The sequence below is a fragment of the Pseudorca crassidens genome, chromosome 5 (genome assembly GCF_039906515.1).
Source record: "Pseudorca crassidens isolate mPseCra1 chromosome 5, mPseCra1.hap1, whole genome shotgun sequence".
NCBI classification, from domain to species: Eukaryota; Metazoa; Chordata; class Mammalia; order Artiodactyla; family Delphinidae; genus Pseudorca; species Pseudorca crassidens.
In genome coordinates this window covers 84267743-84283962 of record NC_090300.1, presented here as the reverse complement: position 1 = coordinate 84283962, position 16220 = coordinate 84267743, and the positions used below count along the sequence as shown (strand labels likewise).

General features: G+C 46.1%; 1 protein-coding gene across 1 annotated transcript in view; it reads left to right on the top strand.

The window, feature by feature from the left end:
- The window catches only part of ARHGAP31 (Rho GTPase activating protein 31), a 110382-nt gene extending 95215 nt beyond the window's left edge, over positions 1-15167 (top strand). The window contains exons 10-12 of the mRNA XM_067738811.1: positions 620-1192; positions 8038-8315; positions 11458-15167. Coding sequence (XP_067594912.1) covers positions 620-1192; positions 8038-8315; positions 11458-13896 — 3290 coding nt within the window. The 3' untranslated portion in view covers positions 13897-15167. The remainder of the gene's footprint in view (positions 1-619; positions 1193-8037; positions 8316-11457) is intronic.
- Positions 15168-16220: the final 1053 nt, after the last annotated feature.

The following is a 16220-nucleotide window of genomic DNA, read 5'->3' as shown; positions in this document are numbered from 1 at the left end:
CACAACTGTGCTTTCTAACATTTAGTTAATTTACATTTCTAGTTTCTCATCCTCTGAATCAGCAGGAGGAAGCCTGGGAAAAGGCAAAAAGGTCTAGCTGAGAACAGCATTTGTTTCCTTGCTGGGAAATCAAACCCCTGTTTGGGTCCATCTGCCAGAGAAGACTTAAAACAATAAATTTTAAAGTTTTAAAATGAAACAAGATTCTGTTATTTTGGCCTTTTTATCTTCATTCTGAGCAAACATCATTCTGTCATCTCCCACCTTCTTTTTATTTTTTCATGATCTACATTTAATGCTTGGTGGATGACTGCTCTGTTCAGCAATTTCAGCAGTGTCTGTCTTTTGGAAACTGCTCTACCTGCAAAGTTTAAAACAGATACATATGATACAACAAAATGGTTCTATCAGGGCATTATGACAAGATTCTGTGCACATAGGGAGAGGTTTCCTCTTGTCAACCAAATGGTATGTACCTGTCTTTATTAGGATAGCTATGCCCTTATTATCATAATATGCCTTTCCAATATTCAAGTATTGTGTGCCTGCCCTTACTGGAAGGCTGCTCAGTGATGTGTCTGCTCAGGCTGCTGACCACGTTTGTTTGCTTTTTCACTAGGGAAAGAAACCAAAGGAAATTTCAATCGAACAGTCACCACTGGTGGATTTTTCATTCCAGCAGCGAAAATGCACTCGACTAGCACTGGCAGCTCATGTGACCTCAGCAAGCAAGAGGGCGAATGGGGCCAGGAGGGGATGCCGGCGGGGGCCGAGGGGGGCTTTGACGTGAACAGTGACCGAAGCCAGCTGCAGGGCGCTCAGGCCCGGGCCCCGCCTGAGCAGCTGAAGGTGTTCCGACCCATCGAGGATCCCGAGAGCGAGCAAACAGCCCCGAAGATGCTGGGTATGTTCTACACCTCAAACGACAGCCCCAGCAAATCTGTCTTTACCAGCAGCCTCTTCCAGATGGAGCCCTCTCCCCGTCACCAGCGCAAGGCCCTGAACATCTCCAAGCCCTTTGCTGTGTCCGTGCCACTCCGTGTGTCAGCTGTCATCAGCACCAACAGCACCCCATGCAGAACCCCCCCGAAGGAGCTACAGTCTCTTTCCAGCCTGGAAGAGTTTTCTTTCCAGGGCTCAGAGAGTGGAGATTGGCCTGAAGAGAAGCCACTGGGAGTTGAGACTTCTGCAGGTAAAGTAAGGGAGAGGGTCTCTTTCCATTGCAAGAGAGGAAAAACCAGACTTAAACAGAGTTTGCAAGGCAATGTAGTGAAGTGGTTAAGACTGCGGGCTCTGGAGCCAGACTGCCTGGTACAAGTATAGGCTCAGCCATTTTGCTGTACAATCTTCAGCAAGTTAACATAACCACTCCATGCCTCAGCTTCTTGATCTGTACAATAGGGATAATGTTAGTATTAAGTTGTGAATATTAAATTAGTTAATAGATGTAAAGCTATCAGAACAGGGTCTAATACACAGCAAGTACTCAGTAAATGTGAGGCAGGAGGGAAAGCTCACAGAATGGAATGCAGAGCTGGAACTGGGGACTCAACTCTTCCAGACACAATCCACCCATCCCACATTTCTACCTCACATCTGCAGAGAACACGGCTAGCGGCCCTAGCGGTGAGAAAGAGTATCCTCCTCCCAATTTCCTTTAAAAAAAAAACACAGGGAGGACTCTGTGTTTGGGCCTGCTTGGGCCACATGCCCAGCCTTGGACCAGTCACTGTTGCCAGACTAATAGTATTCTAAGATTGGCCAAGCGAGAGTCCCTGGGCCGTCTCTGGAGTGAGAACCAACAACCAACTGTGAGCCACACAAAAGGGAAGTAATGAGAACCTCAGAGGAAAGGATGGCTGAGAGACAAACCAATAAATGCTCATTGTGGTTTAAGAATATTTCTATTTCAATTAATATTAGCTAAACCCACGCACCTATAGTCACCTAATCTATGACAAAGGAGGCAAGAATATACAATGGAGAAAGACAGTCTCTTCAGGAAGTGGTGCTGGGAAAACTAGACAGCTACATGTAAAAAAGAATGAAATTAGAACACACCCCAACACCATACACAAAAATAAAAATTAATATAAGCTAGCTTTTTCTGATCACCTATCATGGTGTCAGGCACTGTCCTAAGTGTTCTACACGTATTATTGCATTTCTTCTCACCACAACTCCATGAGGTATAGGTAGTTACTATTATCCCCATTTGCTTAGAGAGGAATCTGTTAACTTGCCCGAGGGCTCATAGCAAGGAAGTGTACAAGCCAGGATTTTAATCCAGATTTTTAAAAATCCATGCTTTTAAGCATTCTGCCATGATCCCTCGCGTGTTTGCTATGGGCTGTAGAGTTAAAACGATTGTTAAGATGCAATCCCTTCCCCCAACAAGCTCCAAACTAGGAAGGGAAACTGAAACTCTGCACCCACCTGCAGCACAGGGTCAGCTTGTGGAAGTAGCCTAACACCCCCCTTGGACTTTTTTTTTTTTTAAAGTATAGTTGATTTACAATGTTGTGTTAATTTATGCTGTACAGCAAAGTGATTCAGTTATACACATATATATACACACACACACATTCTTTTTTAATATTCTTTTCCATTTGGTTTATCATAGGAAATTGAATATAGTTCTCTGTGCTATACAGTAGGCCCTTGTTGTTATCCATCCTATATATCATAGCTTACATCTACTAAACCTAAGCTCCCGCTCCATCCCTCCCCCAACCCCTCCCCCTTGGCCACCCCAAGTCTGTTCTCTGTGTCTGTGAGTCTGTTTCTGTTTTGTAGATAAGTTCATTTGTGTCATATTTTAGATTCCACATATAAGTTATATCGTATGGTATTTGTCTTTCTCTTTCTGACTTCCTTCACTTAGTATGACAATCTCTAGTTGCATCCACGTTGCTGCAAATGGCATTATTTTGTGTTTTTTTTATGGCCGAGTAGTATTCCATTGTATATATGTACCACATCTTCTTTATCCATTCATCTGTCGATGGACATTTAGGTTGTTTCCATGTCTTGGCTATTGTAAATAGTGCTGCTATGAACGTAGGGGTGCGTGTATCTTTTTGAATTAGAGTTTTGTCTGGATATGTGCTCCTTTGGGCTTTTTGAATGAGGGAGAGTGTAAGTACCCAAAGTATCATGAAAGGGGTGTTCAGAAAGGAGTTCAGTGGCATCTAAAAGAAGCAGCCCTCTCAGGAGGATTCCAGGAACACTTCTCAGAAGTGGTGACATTTGGGCCTTCATAAATGGGTAGGACTTCCGAATGCAGAAAAGATGGAAAAGGGCATTATGGGCTGAGAGGTGCTGACTGTTGTGAGAAGTGTATAGATTTTGGACCCCAGCTGGGCAGATTCAGATCCGAGCTTCACCACTTTGGGGCAGTGTGACAGCTGGTTGATATCTCTGAGCCTGTTTCTCTTCTGCAGAGCAGGGATGGCTCCTATCTCAAGGGCTGGGATGAGGTCCGCATGGGAAAATATTCATGAAATGTCTGCTCAGGGTGTGGCCCTCAGAAGATGCTCAGTGAACATCAGTCCCTTTCCCCTCCCCCTTCCCTTCAGGATGGGGCACAAGAGGAGCAAAAACATAGGGGAATTAAGTGATGCCCTGTCTGGAGAATGCTCCACGGGCTGCTGTGGGTGGAACAGAGTGAGGGTTAGAAGAGGAAGTGCAGCCTTTGACGAAAAAAGTGTTTCCAAAGGCTTTTATGTGATTGGCTGTCCTTTCCAAAAGAGAGAGTCCCCAGGTCCCAAGGGGTCTTTGGCAGACAGTCTGTTACTTTTTTTCCCTCTCTCCTTCCTTCTCTCGGTAATTCAGAATACCCAATCTGTATCAAATTGGTCTCGGAAAGACACTGATGGAGACTCCAGTCTGCTTCCCTGACTGTGATTAGTGGCAGCCAGGGCACAACAAGGGACCCTGTAGGAGGCAGCCACGTGGATCTAGGACCAATGGCCAGAGGGAGATGCCAAAAGTTTCAGCGACAGCGGAGGGCCCCTCACCTTTCTCTCTGATGGAATTAGGTTCACGTAGGTTACTTATCTTCTTCCATAATTATTCCAAATGAAGAACTTCACCTTCCTTAATAAATTATTTTTTCTTTCTTTTGTACGGTAGCAATAGATAAAAGAAATAGAATTAAAGACAATTTTCCAGGTTACCTGATTGAAATTTTTAGTCACTCTGCTCAAACCCGTTCTTCTACTTTTGGCTAAACTAGGCAAAATTCCAGTGCAACCCAAAAAGTAAGAGATACCAAGTAAGTATTGCATTATAACTAAAGTGTTGAAAGTTAGGTCATTGATCGCTTTGAATGAAAAAAAAAAAAGGATTATTCAATTAGTCATAGTAATTAATTGTCTGACTTCTATGTGATTCAAGACTACGTCTTGGTAACCTCCATCCTTGGGTTGGGGGGCGGGGGGGAGGGAAAGGACCACAAACTGGATCCTTCTAAAAGGGCTGACTTACAAGCTACAACTAACGCTCTCTGGGTCCCCTTCTAGAAATGCTTATTAGAGGGAGGTCAGAGTAACCATATAAATTTAAGGAGGCCTGATCAGTCAAACTCCAGAATTACCCTAAGAGATATTAGGAGTTGCCTCATTCTTCTTCTGAGGAATGTACAAAAGAATTCTTTTAAATAGTTATATTTTAGTGCATCTGAAACAGGAGTCTACCTACAAAAATATGTTTTGCCTATCTCATAAACCCATGGTTCTGTTAGTTAAGGTACAGGCCAAGCTGCTGTCACATAGAGAACAAAACACAGTGGCTCAAACAAGATGGGAGTTGATTTCTATCTTGCATACCAGAGGTAGGTGGATGCGCTCGGGGAGATGCTCTGGGGTCCCAGGTCCCTTCAGCCGTCCCCAGGGATGTTGTTCCTGCCTGTGTGGTCAAAGTGAGCGCAACAACCCCCCACCACCACATTCCTGCCTGTGGGAAGGCGGCCAGGGGAGGCACCCAAGCAGCTTCCACTTAAGGGTGGACCCAGAGGTTGCACCCATCACTTCCACCTCCATCCCATCTGCCATAACTCACACGGCCATGCTGACCTTCAAGGGAGGCTGAGAAGCATCGCTGGCTGGATGGCCAGGTACCTAGCGAAACCTGAGCGGCAGGGAAGGTTCTATTTCAAAATGAGGAAGAGAATGGATACTAGGGGACGTTAGGAGTCTCTGTCTCCATGGTCACCCACTTCATGCATAAAGCATCCCATGCTGCGAACCTGACAATGCCCTTCCCTTCTGAGCTACAGAGACTCTTTTATAGCTTACAAGTATCCAGCAACCATATATATTGGACTCCTAGGCCCTTAGAAGATAGTTTCTAGACATAGATGCTGCCTCTGTCCTGAGGAACTTAACCCAGGGATGGGCACCACATACAAGTGAAAAGAAAATGGTAATCTGATGGCTTGGCACCGCACGGGTTATTACAGTGAGTGCTGCAGGAAGTGGAGGGAAGGAGAGTGTGGTCTGGGGAGGCTCCAAAAGAGGTGTTATTAGGTTAGCGTCTTGAAGACTGGGTTAGAGTCGAGTCTCAGGGAGGACCAGAGCAGGGGAGTATAAGGCCTGTCAGGGGTAGCAGGTCTGCTCAGTGTCACGCAGGGGAGTGGAGAAGAGGGAATGTGTGGCTGAGCCAGAGTGAGGAGGGCTTTGAGCAGGACAGTGAGTGATCTGAACAAGCTCACATGTCACGCAGACCCTTCCTCCACTCCTCACTTTAAGAGTCCACAGTCAATGACTGGAAGACCCTGAGCTTTACAAAAAGAGACACTGGCAAACATCCAACTAAGAGTTCTTAGTAAAATGGGAAAAAAATATTAAAAAAAAAAATCACTGACGCATTACCCTTTTACCCAGAAGTTTCACTTCCAAGAATTTATTCTAAATAAATAGCTGCACAAGTACAGAATGTGTATGCACATCACGGCATTATTTGTAATAGCAAAAAACAGGAAACAATCCAAATGTCCACCTTTAGGAGATGGATTGAATAACTAAGGTGCATCACTCACAGTTGAGTCCCATGGAGTCCATAGTTTTGTGGGCCCGGCACCATTTCCTCAAACTCTTGTTCATCTGCGGGGGACAGTTTGCACACGGAAGGCACTGTATCTGAAGTGTCTGCCTTGTGTTTCTGGTTTTCGGGGCTTTTTCTGAAGGGAGGAACTCACCCAGCCCTTGCTCAGGAAAGCCCAGAAGTATATGGAGAGTTAACTGAGGCAGCTCTCACCCAATAGGAGATGCGAGTCAGGGGATTAATGCCCCAGCCGTACACCCTTCGGTGGAATAACTATGGGGCACATTCCTCGTGGTTCTTCAGAGGGTCACCAGGGACTGAGTTCTGGTTGCTCACTGTGGTAACCACTTATTGATTTTTCCTCCATCACTGTCTCACCTCCTCACTCCTTCCTGGGACCACCTTTCAAATAAGCGACCTGCTGCCAGGACTTTGGCTCAGGCTCTACTTTGAGAGGAACTCAAACTAGCCCACATCCTAAAGAACAGTTAACCTACTTATATTACTAATATGGCATAGATTTCAAGATATGTTCTTAAGTGAAAAAAAATGCAAAACATGGAATAGTATAAATCGCAGGCTATAATTTGTGTAATAAAGGTGGGGAATAAAAAATATATGGTACAAGTATCTGCTTATATATGCAAAAATGAACTATGGCAGAATAAACCAGAAACTAGTAAAAATGGTTGTCCACAGGAGACAGTGGGGGTGTGGAACAGAATGGAAGCAACAGGGATGAAAGCAAAACTTTTCCGAGACCACTTTTTTATATAATTTTAACTTTTCAACTCTGTAGTTGTTTTACATATTCAAAAATTAAGTTAAATTTCAAAAAACAAGCCTGCTAAGTGATGGGCAGAGGAAAATAGCACTTTGTCAGTTCTGAAGCATTATTAGTTCTGACATCAGGATGCTACTACTGGGTCTGATTTTAAAGCCAGCACTGTGGTCAGAGGCCTTAAGTCACCAGCATAACTAGAGGCAATGAGAAGAGTTCATTCTCAATCAGTAAACTTTTCTGAGCTTCTACTGTATGTCTGACACTGTACTAAGTGCTTTGCCTCTCTAATCTACTTTATCCTCACAACAGCCCTGTAATATATTATTATATATTATTATGCCATTGTATCAAGGTTACTAGATTCACTGAGAAACTAGCATTTGAACTCAGGTTTCGTTAATTCCAATGTAAACAATAATAATATCACTGAGGATCTGCTATGTAACAAGCACTGTGCTAAGTACTGAGTCTGTAATCCTACATTGTGGAAACAGCCTTATACAGTGAAATAGGACCTTCTTCAGGCAAGGCAGTAGGGGCCAAACATGAAGTCTGCCTCCCTCTCTAGTGTCTTGGTAGATGTTTAAGATCAGAGCTTAATCACTTTAGATATAAAGATATATCCAAACTGATGTGCAGATCACCCCTGGGAAGAGTCACACGGGAAGCTGCAATCATAATCATAATACATCTTTGTAGCTTGGTGTAAATCACAGGTTTCTGTGACCTTAGGCAACAGGCAAAAGATTGGATTAGCGCCAGCTTTCTCAACCTCAACACTATTGACATTTTGGACTGGGTAATCCTTGTGGGGGGCGGTCTTATGCTTTGTAGCATATTTAGAAGCATTCCTGGCTTCCACCCGCTAGATGCTCGTAGCCACTCCCCCCCACCCGGTTGTGAGAGCCAAAAGTGTCTCCAGACATTGCCAAATGTCCCCTGGAGAGGGGAGGGGCAAACGGTTGCCAATCGAAAACCACTGGACTAGATGATCTTCAAGGTCCCTCCCATCTCCAACAGTCTGAGACTCTGGGATCAGAGGACAGATCATTGGTAGGAGGAAAGGGTAAAGAATGTGAGGGAGCAGTGAGCTGGGAGAATTCCCTCCATCCATGTGACACAGAACTAGTCTGGGACAAAGACTGTGCGGGGAATGGTCTCTCTTGAAGGGAGTCTCCTTCCACTGATAACTCTCATCCTCATTGCAGCATCTGTACCTAAGAAGGCAGCGCTTGAGAATATTAAGCCAGGACCAGATGCAGTGAGAGCACTGGAATGCAGCAAAGGCCTTCCCCAGGAGCCAGGCGGCCAACCGGAGAAGAAAACCTCAGAACACTCCCTAGGCTCTCGACATTCAAGTGAATTAGAGATGAAGTTGGATGCAGAGAAGGCGGTGGAGGAGGGTGGAGAGACTGGCCAGGTGGAATCCAGCGCTCTGCAGGAGAGCCCTGGGGCCAGAGGTGAAGCAGTGTTTCTCCATGAGATGGTAAGGTGGACTCACTGCCTGGTCCAGCTAAAGTTTTTTGTTGCTGTTGTTTGTTTGAAGAACCAGTTTCTGCCAAGGGGACTTTACGGCACAGCCTTCTAATCAGGTCTGGGATTTTTTTGCAGTGAACTTGTCAGGGATCCTATGGTGATACGAAGTAACCATCCAGCTCAGATTCCCTAGGACCGACTCAACTCTATAAATATTTCTGACCTGAAGTCACCATAAACCAGTAACATGTCCTGGGAATGTAATGACATTCAATCCCGGAAGCAGTGCAAAACCTGCTTCTCGTGTCCTGGTCCCAAACGTGATGACCATTCATGGGGGCCAGCTCTCTTCTTCCAGACATCCTGGATGGACAGTTGTCTATGTTTATTTGTAAAAATCTTCTGTAAGATTTTCAGGATCTACTCCTTCCTCCTATGGCTCTGGAGAACTTAAAACATGATGCCAGAGCGTACTAAACCTTTTCCACTTTTTAGGGGTGGGATTCTCCAAGGTCTTTTGTGGGGGGGATATCCTTGCTCAAGATGAAGTCATGAGGAGGTTTTCCAGGGACATCCAGGGAGGAGTCTTACATTTGATAAATAGCTCTGTGACCTGGAGGAGTGTGCCAAAGGGGAAAAGAAAACTTTGCCTTTTAACTTGCTTCCAGGAACTTGGTTTCTGGGACACGCACAAAAGGCTTGTGGACTGGGAGTTAGGGCAGTGCAGGCACACCACAGTGGCCTCCGGAGGGCTGAATAAGGGTTCCTGTAAGGTGTGTTTGTATTTATAGAAGGAGAAGGTTGCAAAGAGTATTATGGGGATTGAATCTGGGGAGGGATCAAGTATGAATGACATTGCTTTGAGAAGCAGATGAAGTTAATGCTAGAAGGAGAACCAGGCTGGATTCATGGAAACAAGTAAAAGCGGCAATTCATTCATTCATTTAAAAACGTGTTAAACGCCTATTTTGTGTCAGACACTCTGATGAGCACTGGGATCACTGCAGTGTACAAGACGGTCACCATCACTGTCTTCTTGGAGCTGACAGCTTAGTAGGTGAAAGGTCATTAACCAAGTCTTTTCTAGGGTGATATGGAAGTATGAGTTCTGTGGGAGCATATAACAGGGGGATGCAACCTAGTCAGAGGGGGAGGGTCACAAGGGTCAGGGAAGGCTTCTCTGAAGAATAGATATTTAGATTGAGAACTTAGCTAGGAGAAAGGTGTAGGGAGCAGAGTAGGAAGGGAGAGACTCTCAGGCAGAAAGCGTAAGATGTGCCATGAATTTGAAATGGGAAAGAGCACGAAACATTCAAGGAATAAGAACAAGGCTGGAGAACGGGAACGTGGACTAGAGCAAGTGCGGCTCAGAGCAAAGCAGGAGCCACGTCAGGCAGGGTTGCTTGGAAGGGATTTGGAGCTTAACCTAAGGGCAAAGGAAACTCTTCTGATTTGCTCCGAATTTTATCTTTTAAAGGTCACTCTATTCTGTGAGGAGAATGGCTTGGAGAAGGGCAAGACAGGAGGAAGGGATGGCAATTAGAAGGCTAGTCTGTGGCAGACCAGGGGAGAAAAGATGGTGGCTTAGACTAGAGTGGGGGAACCGGGGATAGAAATGGAAGGCTTTCAGAGCTATTTGGAAGGTCAAGTGAATAGGACTTGGTGAAGGATTGGATAAGGACTGAGGGAGAAGGAAGAATCAAGGACAACCCATGAGTTTCTCATCTGAGCAAAACATGTACTATGGTCCACTTAACTGAAGTGGCAGACTGGGGGTGGAGGGGAGTTTAGATGTTCATTTATTCATTTAAATGTATTGTTTCTTAGTAAGAGATCAATAATGTAGGAGCTGCAGAGAGTAAAGAGATGCCTCTGACCTGAAGGAGGGCACAGTCTAGTAGGCAAAATAGAAATGTACACAGATAAATGCAGTATAGTAGAATTAGATCTCAAAAATACCCCTGCCTTCTGGCCAAGTAATCCTACTCCCGGACAGTTATCAGAAGGAAATAAAAGAAAACAATGAACCCACTTAAATTCACAGACCCCTTATTGAGCAGTTAGTCACAGTATACCAGGCATCATTTGGCCTTGAGGAATCAAAGATGGATGAACACAGTTCCTGATGGAGGAACTCACAGTCCATTGGGAAAGATAAGACAGGCGTCCAATTAACTGTAATGTGAAATGACATGTGATCAGAGCCAGGGGAGAAGTGATGTCAGGTGGGTAGCATGTCAGACTTCCCAGAAGGGCCGTCCGCCCCTCAGGATAGAAATGCCTCCCCAAACTGCTTCTCCTCGGGACAGAATTAGGCCTTGAGATAAGAAGCAAAAGGAACTGAAATTTGCTTCCCTGGCCCTGACCAGGCCTCCCTTCATCCCTTTCCTTTCTGCAGCTGTGGGCTTTGTGTAGGGAAAGGGAGGAGCCGAGGAGGACAGAGAGAAGCTGGACTTGAGGGGAGACAAGGACAACAAATAAGATGGTGCAGGAAGCACCCATCTCAGTTAACAGTGGTTATCTGTGGGGAATTAGGGGTATATCATTTTGCTATTTTTCATCCTTCTTTCTTTTCATATGTATCAAATCTTTTTTTCCATGTGGAGTATGTATTTCTTTGGTAATAAGAGGGGAAAGCTATTTTTATTTATTTGGAAAGCAGGTGTCAGGACAAGAGTTACCATTTCATTCCACTGGGAGACTCTCATTCTTGTGAGCCATCGGGTCAACCTGAGGTTATATGAGATCAGGGGTTGGTTTGTTTTATTAGGGCAACAGTGCACAGGGATTAAGTGCTTATGTTCTGGGGCAGACTGAGCTGGAATTCAGCCTTGGTCTGCTGCTGTGTGGCTTTGGTAAAATGTTTAATCTATTTGAACACAGTTCTCCTCATCTCTAAAATGGGAGTAATTACAGTAGTAGTTATCTTTTACAGTTCTTGGGGAAATTAAGAAAATACAGTTAATGATGTCATGGCACACGGTAAGCATGAATAAACAGCCACAGTTATTACTAACACTGTATCCTTTGTGTGCTGAGGTTAGCGCCGCCAGGCACTGCTCCAGTCCCTAGACGCTCCCTGGGAAACAGTGCGGATGTCCGCGCCGAGAGAGTCTTTGGTTCTAAGTAATCAGTTTCTTGATGTTTTTCAGGATGAAGATGATCTGGCCAATGCCCTGATCTGGCCTGAGATTCAACAAGAGCTGAAAATTATTGAATCTGAGGAGGAACTCTCCTCCTTGCCCCCACCTGCTCTAAAGACCGGCGCGACTCAGCCTATTCTTGAGTCTAGTCCAGGGCCTTTTGCTTCCCCGGAGCCTCCTGGGAGCCTGCCTTGTGGCTCCGCCCCAGCTCCAGTTTCCGCCCCTCTGGAGGAGTGGACTAAGGATCCAACCAATCAGAGCACACAGGGCACTTCCGCAGCAGCCAGTAGAGAGAAGTCGGAGACAACCAGCATCCTCCATAGATCCGAGCCTGAAAAGGGCCAGCGCCCAGACCCTGCCAGCCTGACTCCTCTGGAAATGGTTCCATTTGAGAAGTCTCCTCCACAAGCAGCAGCGGAGGTGGGGGGCCCAGGGAATCTGTCTCCTCTGCTCCTGCCTGTTTCTCCTCCTCCTCCAACTCCTTTGGACGAGGCGCCTCCAGTCCAGCTATTGAAGGGTGGCCCTGAGAGAGAAGACTCATCTGGGAATTTGAGAACAAACCCGTATATAGATCAGCTGAAGTCCAAAGGCAGCCCTGGGATTCCCAGTCTTTGTCAGGGAGAGGAGGCCTCTTCAGAACAAAGTGAAAAGCAAAATTCAAAGAATGCTGCTTCTGAGGGCAAAGGCTCTAGCTTTCCAAGCCCAACCAGGGAGGTTGAGATTTCTCCACAAGGAGAGGAGGATGTAGCCCACTTAGTACAGGAGCCCTCAGACTGTGATGAAGATGACACTGTGACAGACATTGCCCAGCATGGTCTGGAGATGGTGGAGCCCTGGGAGGAGCCCCAGTGGGTGACAAGTCCCCTGCACTCACCCACCCTTAAAGATGTACAAGAGGCCCAGATGCAGGGCCCCCAGGGCCACCGGTTGGAGAAGAGGCTTTCCCACAGGCCCAGCCTTCGCCAGAGCCATTCTCTAGATGGCAAAACCACGGTTAAGAGCCAGTGGACTCTTGAGGGTTCCTCCTCCAGCAGCTGTGCTAATCTTGAAGCAGAGAGGAATTCCAACCCTCTGCAGCCCTTGGCACCCAGGAGCGAGATTACTGGATGGGATGAGAAAGCCATGAGGTCCTTTCAAGAGTTCTCTGGCCTGAAAAGGACAGAGGTTCCTCACAACCAGAAGGGACCAGGTGGTTTGCAGCCCAAATCAGCAGAATCCAGCCCTGTCAGTCTAGCAGAGGGAAAGGAACTGGGGACACACCTGGGGACACACAACCCTCAAATTGAGCAAGGTAGTGATCCTGGGCCAGAAAACAGCAAGGAGAATTCACCGGGTGTGCAAGACAGCACCTCAACTGGAGAGCATCCCCCAAAGTTACAGCTGAAGAGCACTGAATGTGGGCCCCTAAAGGGGAAAAATAGGCCTTCTTCTCTCAACTTGGACTCTGCCATTCCCATCACTGACCTCTTCCGGTTTGAGAATGTGGCCTCATTTGGTTCACCTGGAATGCAGCTCTCTGAGCCAGGAGACCCAAAGATCACATGGATGACCTCATCTCACTGTAAAGTAGACCCCTGGAGGGTTTACTCCCAGGACTCTCAGGACCTGGACATTGTTGCTCATGCCCTGACGGGCCGCCGTAACTCAGCTCCTGTGAGTGTGTCAGCTGTGAGAACCTCCTTCATGGTCAAAATGTGCCAGGCCAGGGCAGTCCCAGTCATTCCACCCAAGATTCAGTACACCCAGATCCCACAGCCCCTGCCCTCTCAGAGCTCAGAGGAGAGTGGGGCTCAGCCCCTGGAGAGGAACCAAGAGGAACCCGGCTCAACTGGTGGAACCTCTCAGAAACTTGCCCAAGATGCTTCTCTCTCCTCCTTGGAAAGCCCAAAGGAAGAGAAACCAAAGCAAGATACAGGAGCCATTGAGTCCTTGCCAGTGGATGCCACTGCATCTCGCATGTGCGAGGGATCCACCCTTTCTCCAGAACCAGGGTTAGTTAACCTGCTCTCCACTCAGGATGCAGTAGTGCAATGTAGAAAGCGCACATCAGAGACAGAGCCATCTGGGGACAACCTTCTTTCTTCAAAAATAGAGCGACCATCAGGGGGTTCTAAGCCTTTCCACAGGTCAAGACCAGGAAGACCTCAGAGCCTAATCTTATTCAGTCCTCCTTTCCCCATCATGGACCACCCGCCCCCCTCATCTACAGTGACAGATTCCAAGGTCCTGCTGTCCCCTATCAGAAGTCCCACCCAGACAATTTCCCCTGGCCTTCTTTGTGGGGAGTTGGCAGAAAACACATGGGTCACACCAGAAGGGGTTACACTTAGGAATAAAATGACCATCCCTAAGAATGGCCAGAGACTGGAGACCTCAACAAGCTGTTTTTACCAGCCCCAGCGGAGATCAGTGATTCTGGATGGCAGAAGTGGGAGGCAAATAGAATGACATCAGTTCATCTGCTGGTGTCTGAGAAAATGTCATGATTCATCTGGAAGTTATTACAGCGGCAACTTGCCTTTATTCCAGGCAGAGGTTATCCAAGTTCGGGCTTATTTTGGCCTCTTCTCTTTCTTCAGCCTTTTGACCATTTATTAATTAGGCCATTTGCCAGGAGAGAGGTCAAGGGAAGGACCAAGAGATGACATTTAAATAAGCCTATTTGAGCAGGCAGGGAAAAGTCAGGTTAGGGAAAAGGATGAAATGCTGGCCTCCAGTGATATTTGGGGCTTATAAGTTGCATCACTCCCCCATTGCCATTATCTAGTACTGTTGAGAGCTGGATGTGATGTCTTTTGAAAGAAAGAGAAATCCTTTGCCTGTGTTGGAAAATGTTGCTATTGAGGTTTGAAGGCCTCCTATTTACTTCATGCTTTTTAATGCTCTTTAAAGCATGTGTTCTTTTAGACCAGTTTTCTGATAAGCTTTGTAAAAGTGTACTATCCAGAGTAGAAGCAGGTTTGGAAATGCAAACTAACGTACACTTAGACATCCAGGTGGGTGAATATAGCCGTGCTTGCCCTGGAATCCCTGCAGATCTATCCCAGATGGCTCCGTATACCAGCACAGAAAATCAGAATCTATACTCAAGAGCAAACTCTGAGACTGGCACAATCCAAGAAGACTTTCCGGCTCTGGCTTTTATTAATTTGGGACTCCAGCTGCCATGATCCTGCCCTGTGATTTATAAATCCAGTAGTCGGGCAGGGTGGGGGCTGAGCTGAGGGTTACCTCAATGAAATGTGCTAAATCTTCATTTAGTATGAGATAGTGATCTGCTGTCCTTCCAGTATCAGAGTTCACGAACAGATTGTAAGAGGAAAGCCTCACACATAGGCAGAACCCTCCAAACATTAAGTGTTTAATAAATTGGTGGGACTTTCACAGAAAACACCTCTAGCTCAGTTTCACTCTCCTTCCACACTAGGCTGGGACCAGAGCACCAGAGAGGATAAGCGGGGAGCCCTAGGAGGAGCGGGAAGAACCCTTGCAGGGTGGCCATCACTCCCGCTTGGTGAGAGCTGCCCTTCTTGAAAATGTATTTCATTTTAGCCAGTGGGTACCTTCCTTCCTCCCTCCCCCTCCATTGGTCAAGAGCAGATTTGAGACACCCCTCCCCCTTCCATAATTCCCTTCATCCAGCACCCACCCCAGCCACTCAAATTTGCTCTTCTGTCTATATGCAAGCAGAAGCAATAAACCAATCTGATTTTATTTCAGTTATTTGGAACTTCAAATGGTTCTTTCCTTTTCAGCTGGAGAGAGGAAGGAGAATTAACATAACCTGCTGGCAGATTTTTGGTGCTCTTCCAAAAAGGGCTTCACAGGAGCCCTTCGCAATGCAAAACCCATCATGGTATCAACACTTTCAAACCTTCTAAGACAACTATCTTGTTTGAGAAACAAAGAAAGATAGGACCTATTTTTAGCTCTATGCACCTCTTTTCAGGTTCAAGGCTGGCTGAACTCTGTCCAGAAGCTCAATCGCTGCAGACATTTCTCTAAGAGCTAGCAGTACCTCTGGGCAGACCTCACAACCAAGGCTGGCAATGGGCTGGGTAGGGGCTGAACTGAAGTTACCTCCTCCAGTGAGAAACTGAAAGCTGATGTCCTGCAACAGATACATATTCCTCTCTCCCTTCTTCCCTGAGAAGCCTTACAGAGAGTTTTGAAATCTTGTCCTATACCTTTTAAGCCAGTGTCTGTGACAGATAAACGGCAAGCCAGCTGACGAGTTCTGCTCTCAGAGGGCACTGAGTGAGCAAGGGGAGCAGTTAATAGGCCTCTGGTCAGTGGTTTTTGCATTGGGTGAGCAGACATTGGACCAACAGCCAAGGAGATGTAAACCCGTAAGAAAAGTCCTGAGGTATAGATAGCATTTTTCCCCTAGGCAAGAAAGGTGAAGGAATATAGTGGTGCCAGATGAGGAAAGCCGTGTTTAGGAGATTTGAAAAGTACATTTCTGCCTTATCAGAAAATGTGGCAGACAGGCTTTATGTCGATATCAGTACACTGTGGTGTCTACATTTTGATAAAGACCATGTTCCAGTTAGGATGTGAGAGAGGGAGGGAACTGCACTTTGCTTCACCATCAGAACTCTGAGCCAAGTAATGAAATATTTAAACTATTTTATGATTATTTAAAATGTTTGTAACACTTAGAGGATATATTTTTATTTGAGGATAGACTGAGAAGCCACCATTTCCATAATAACAAGTGAGTTCAACTGGAGGCACCTATGTAGATTGATTAAATGACTGCCATGTTCCTT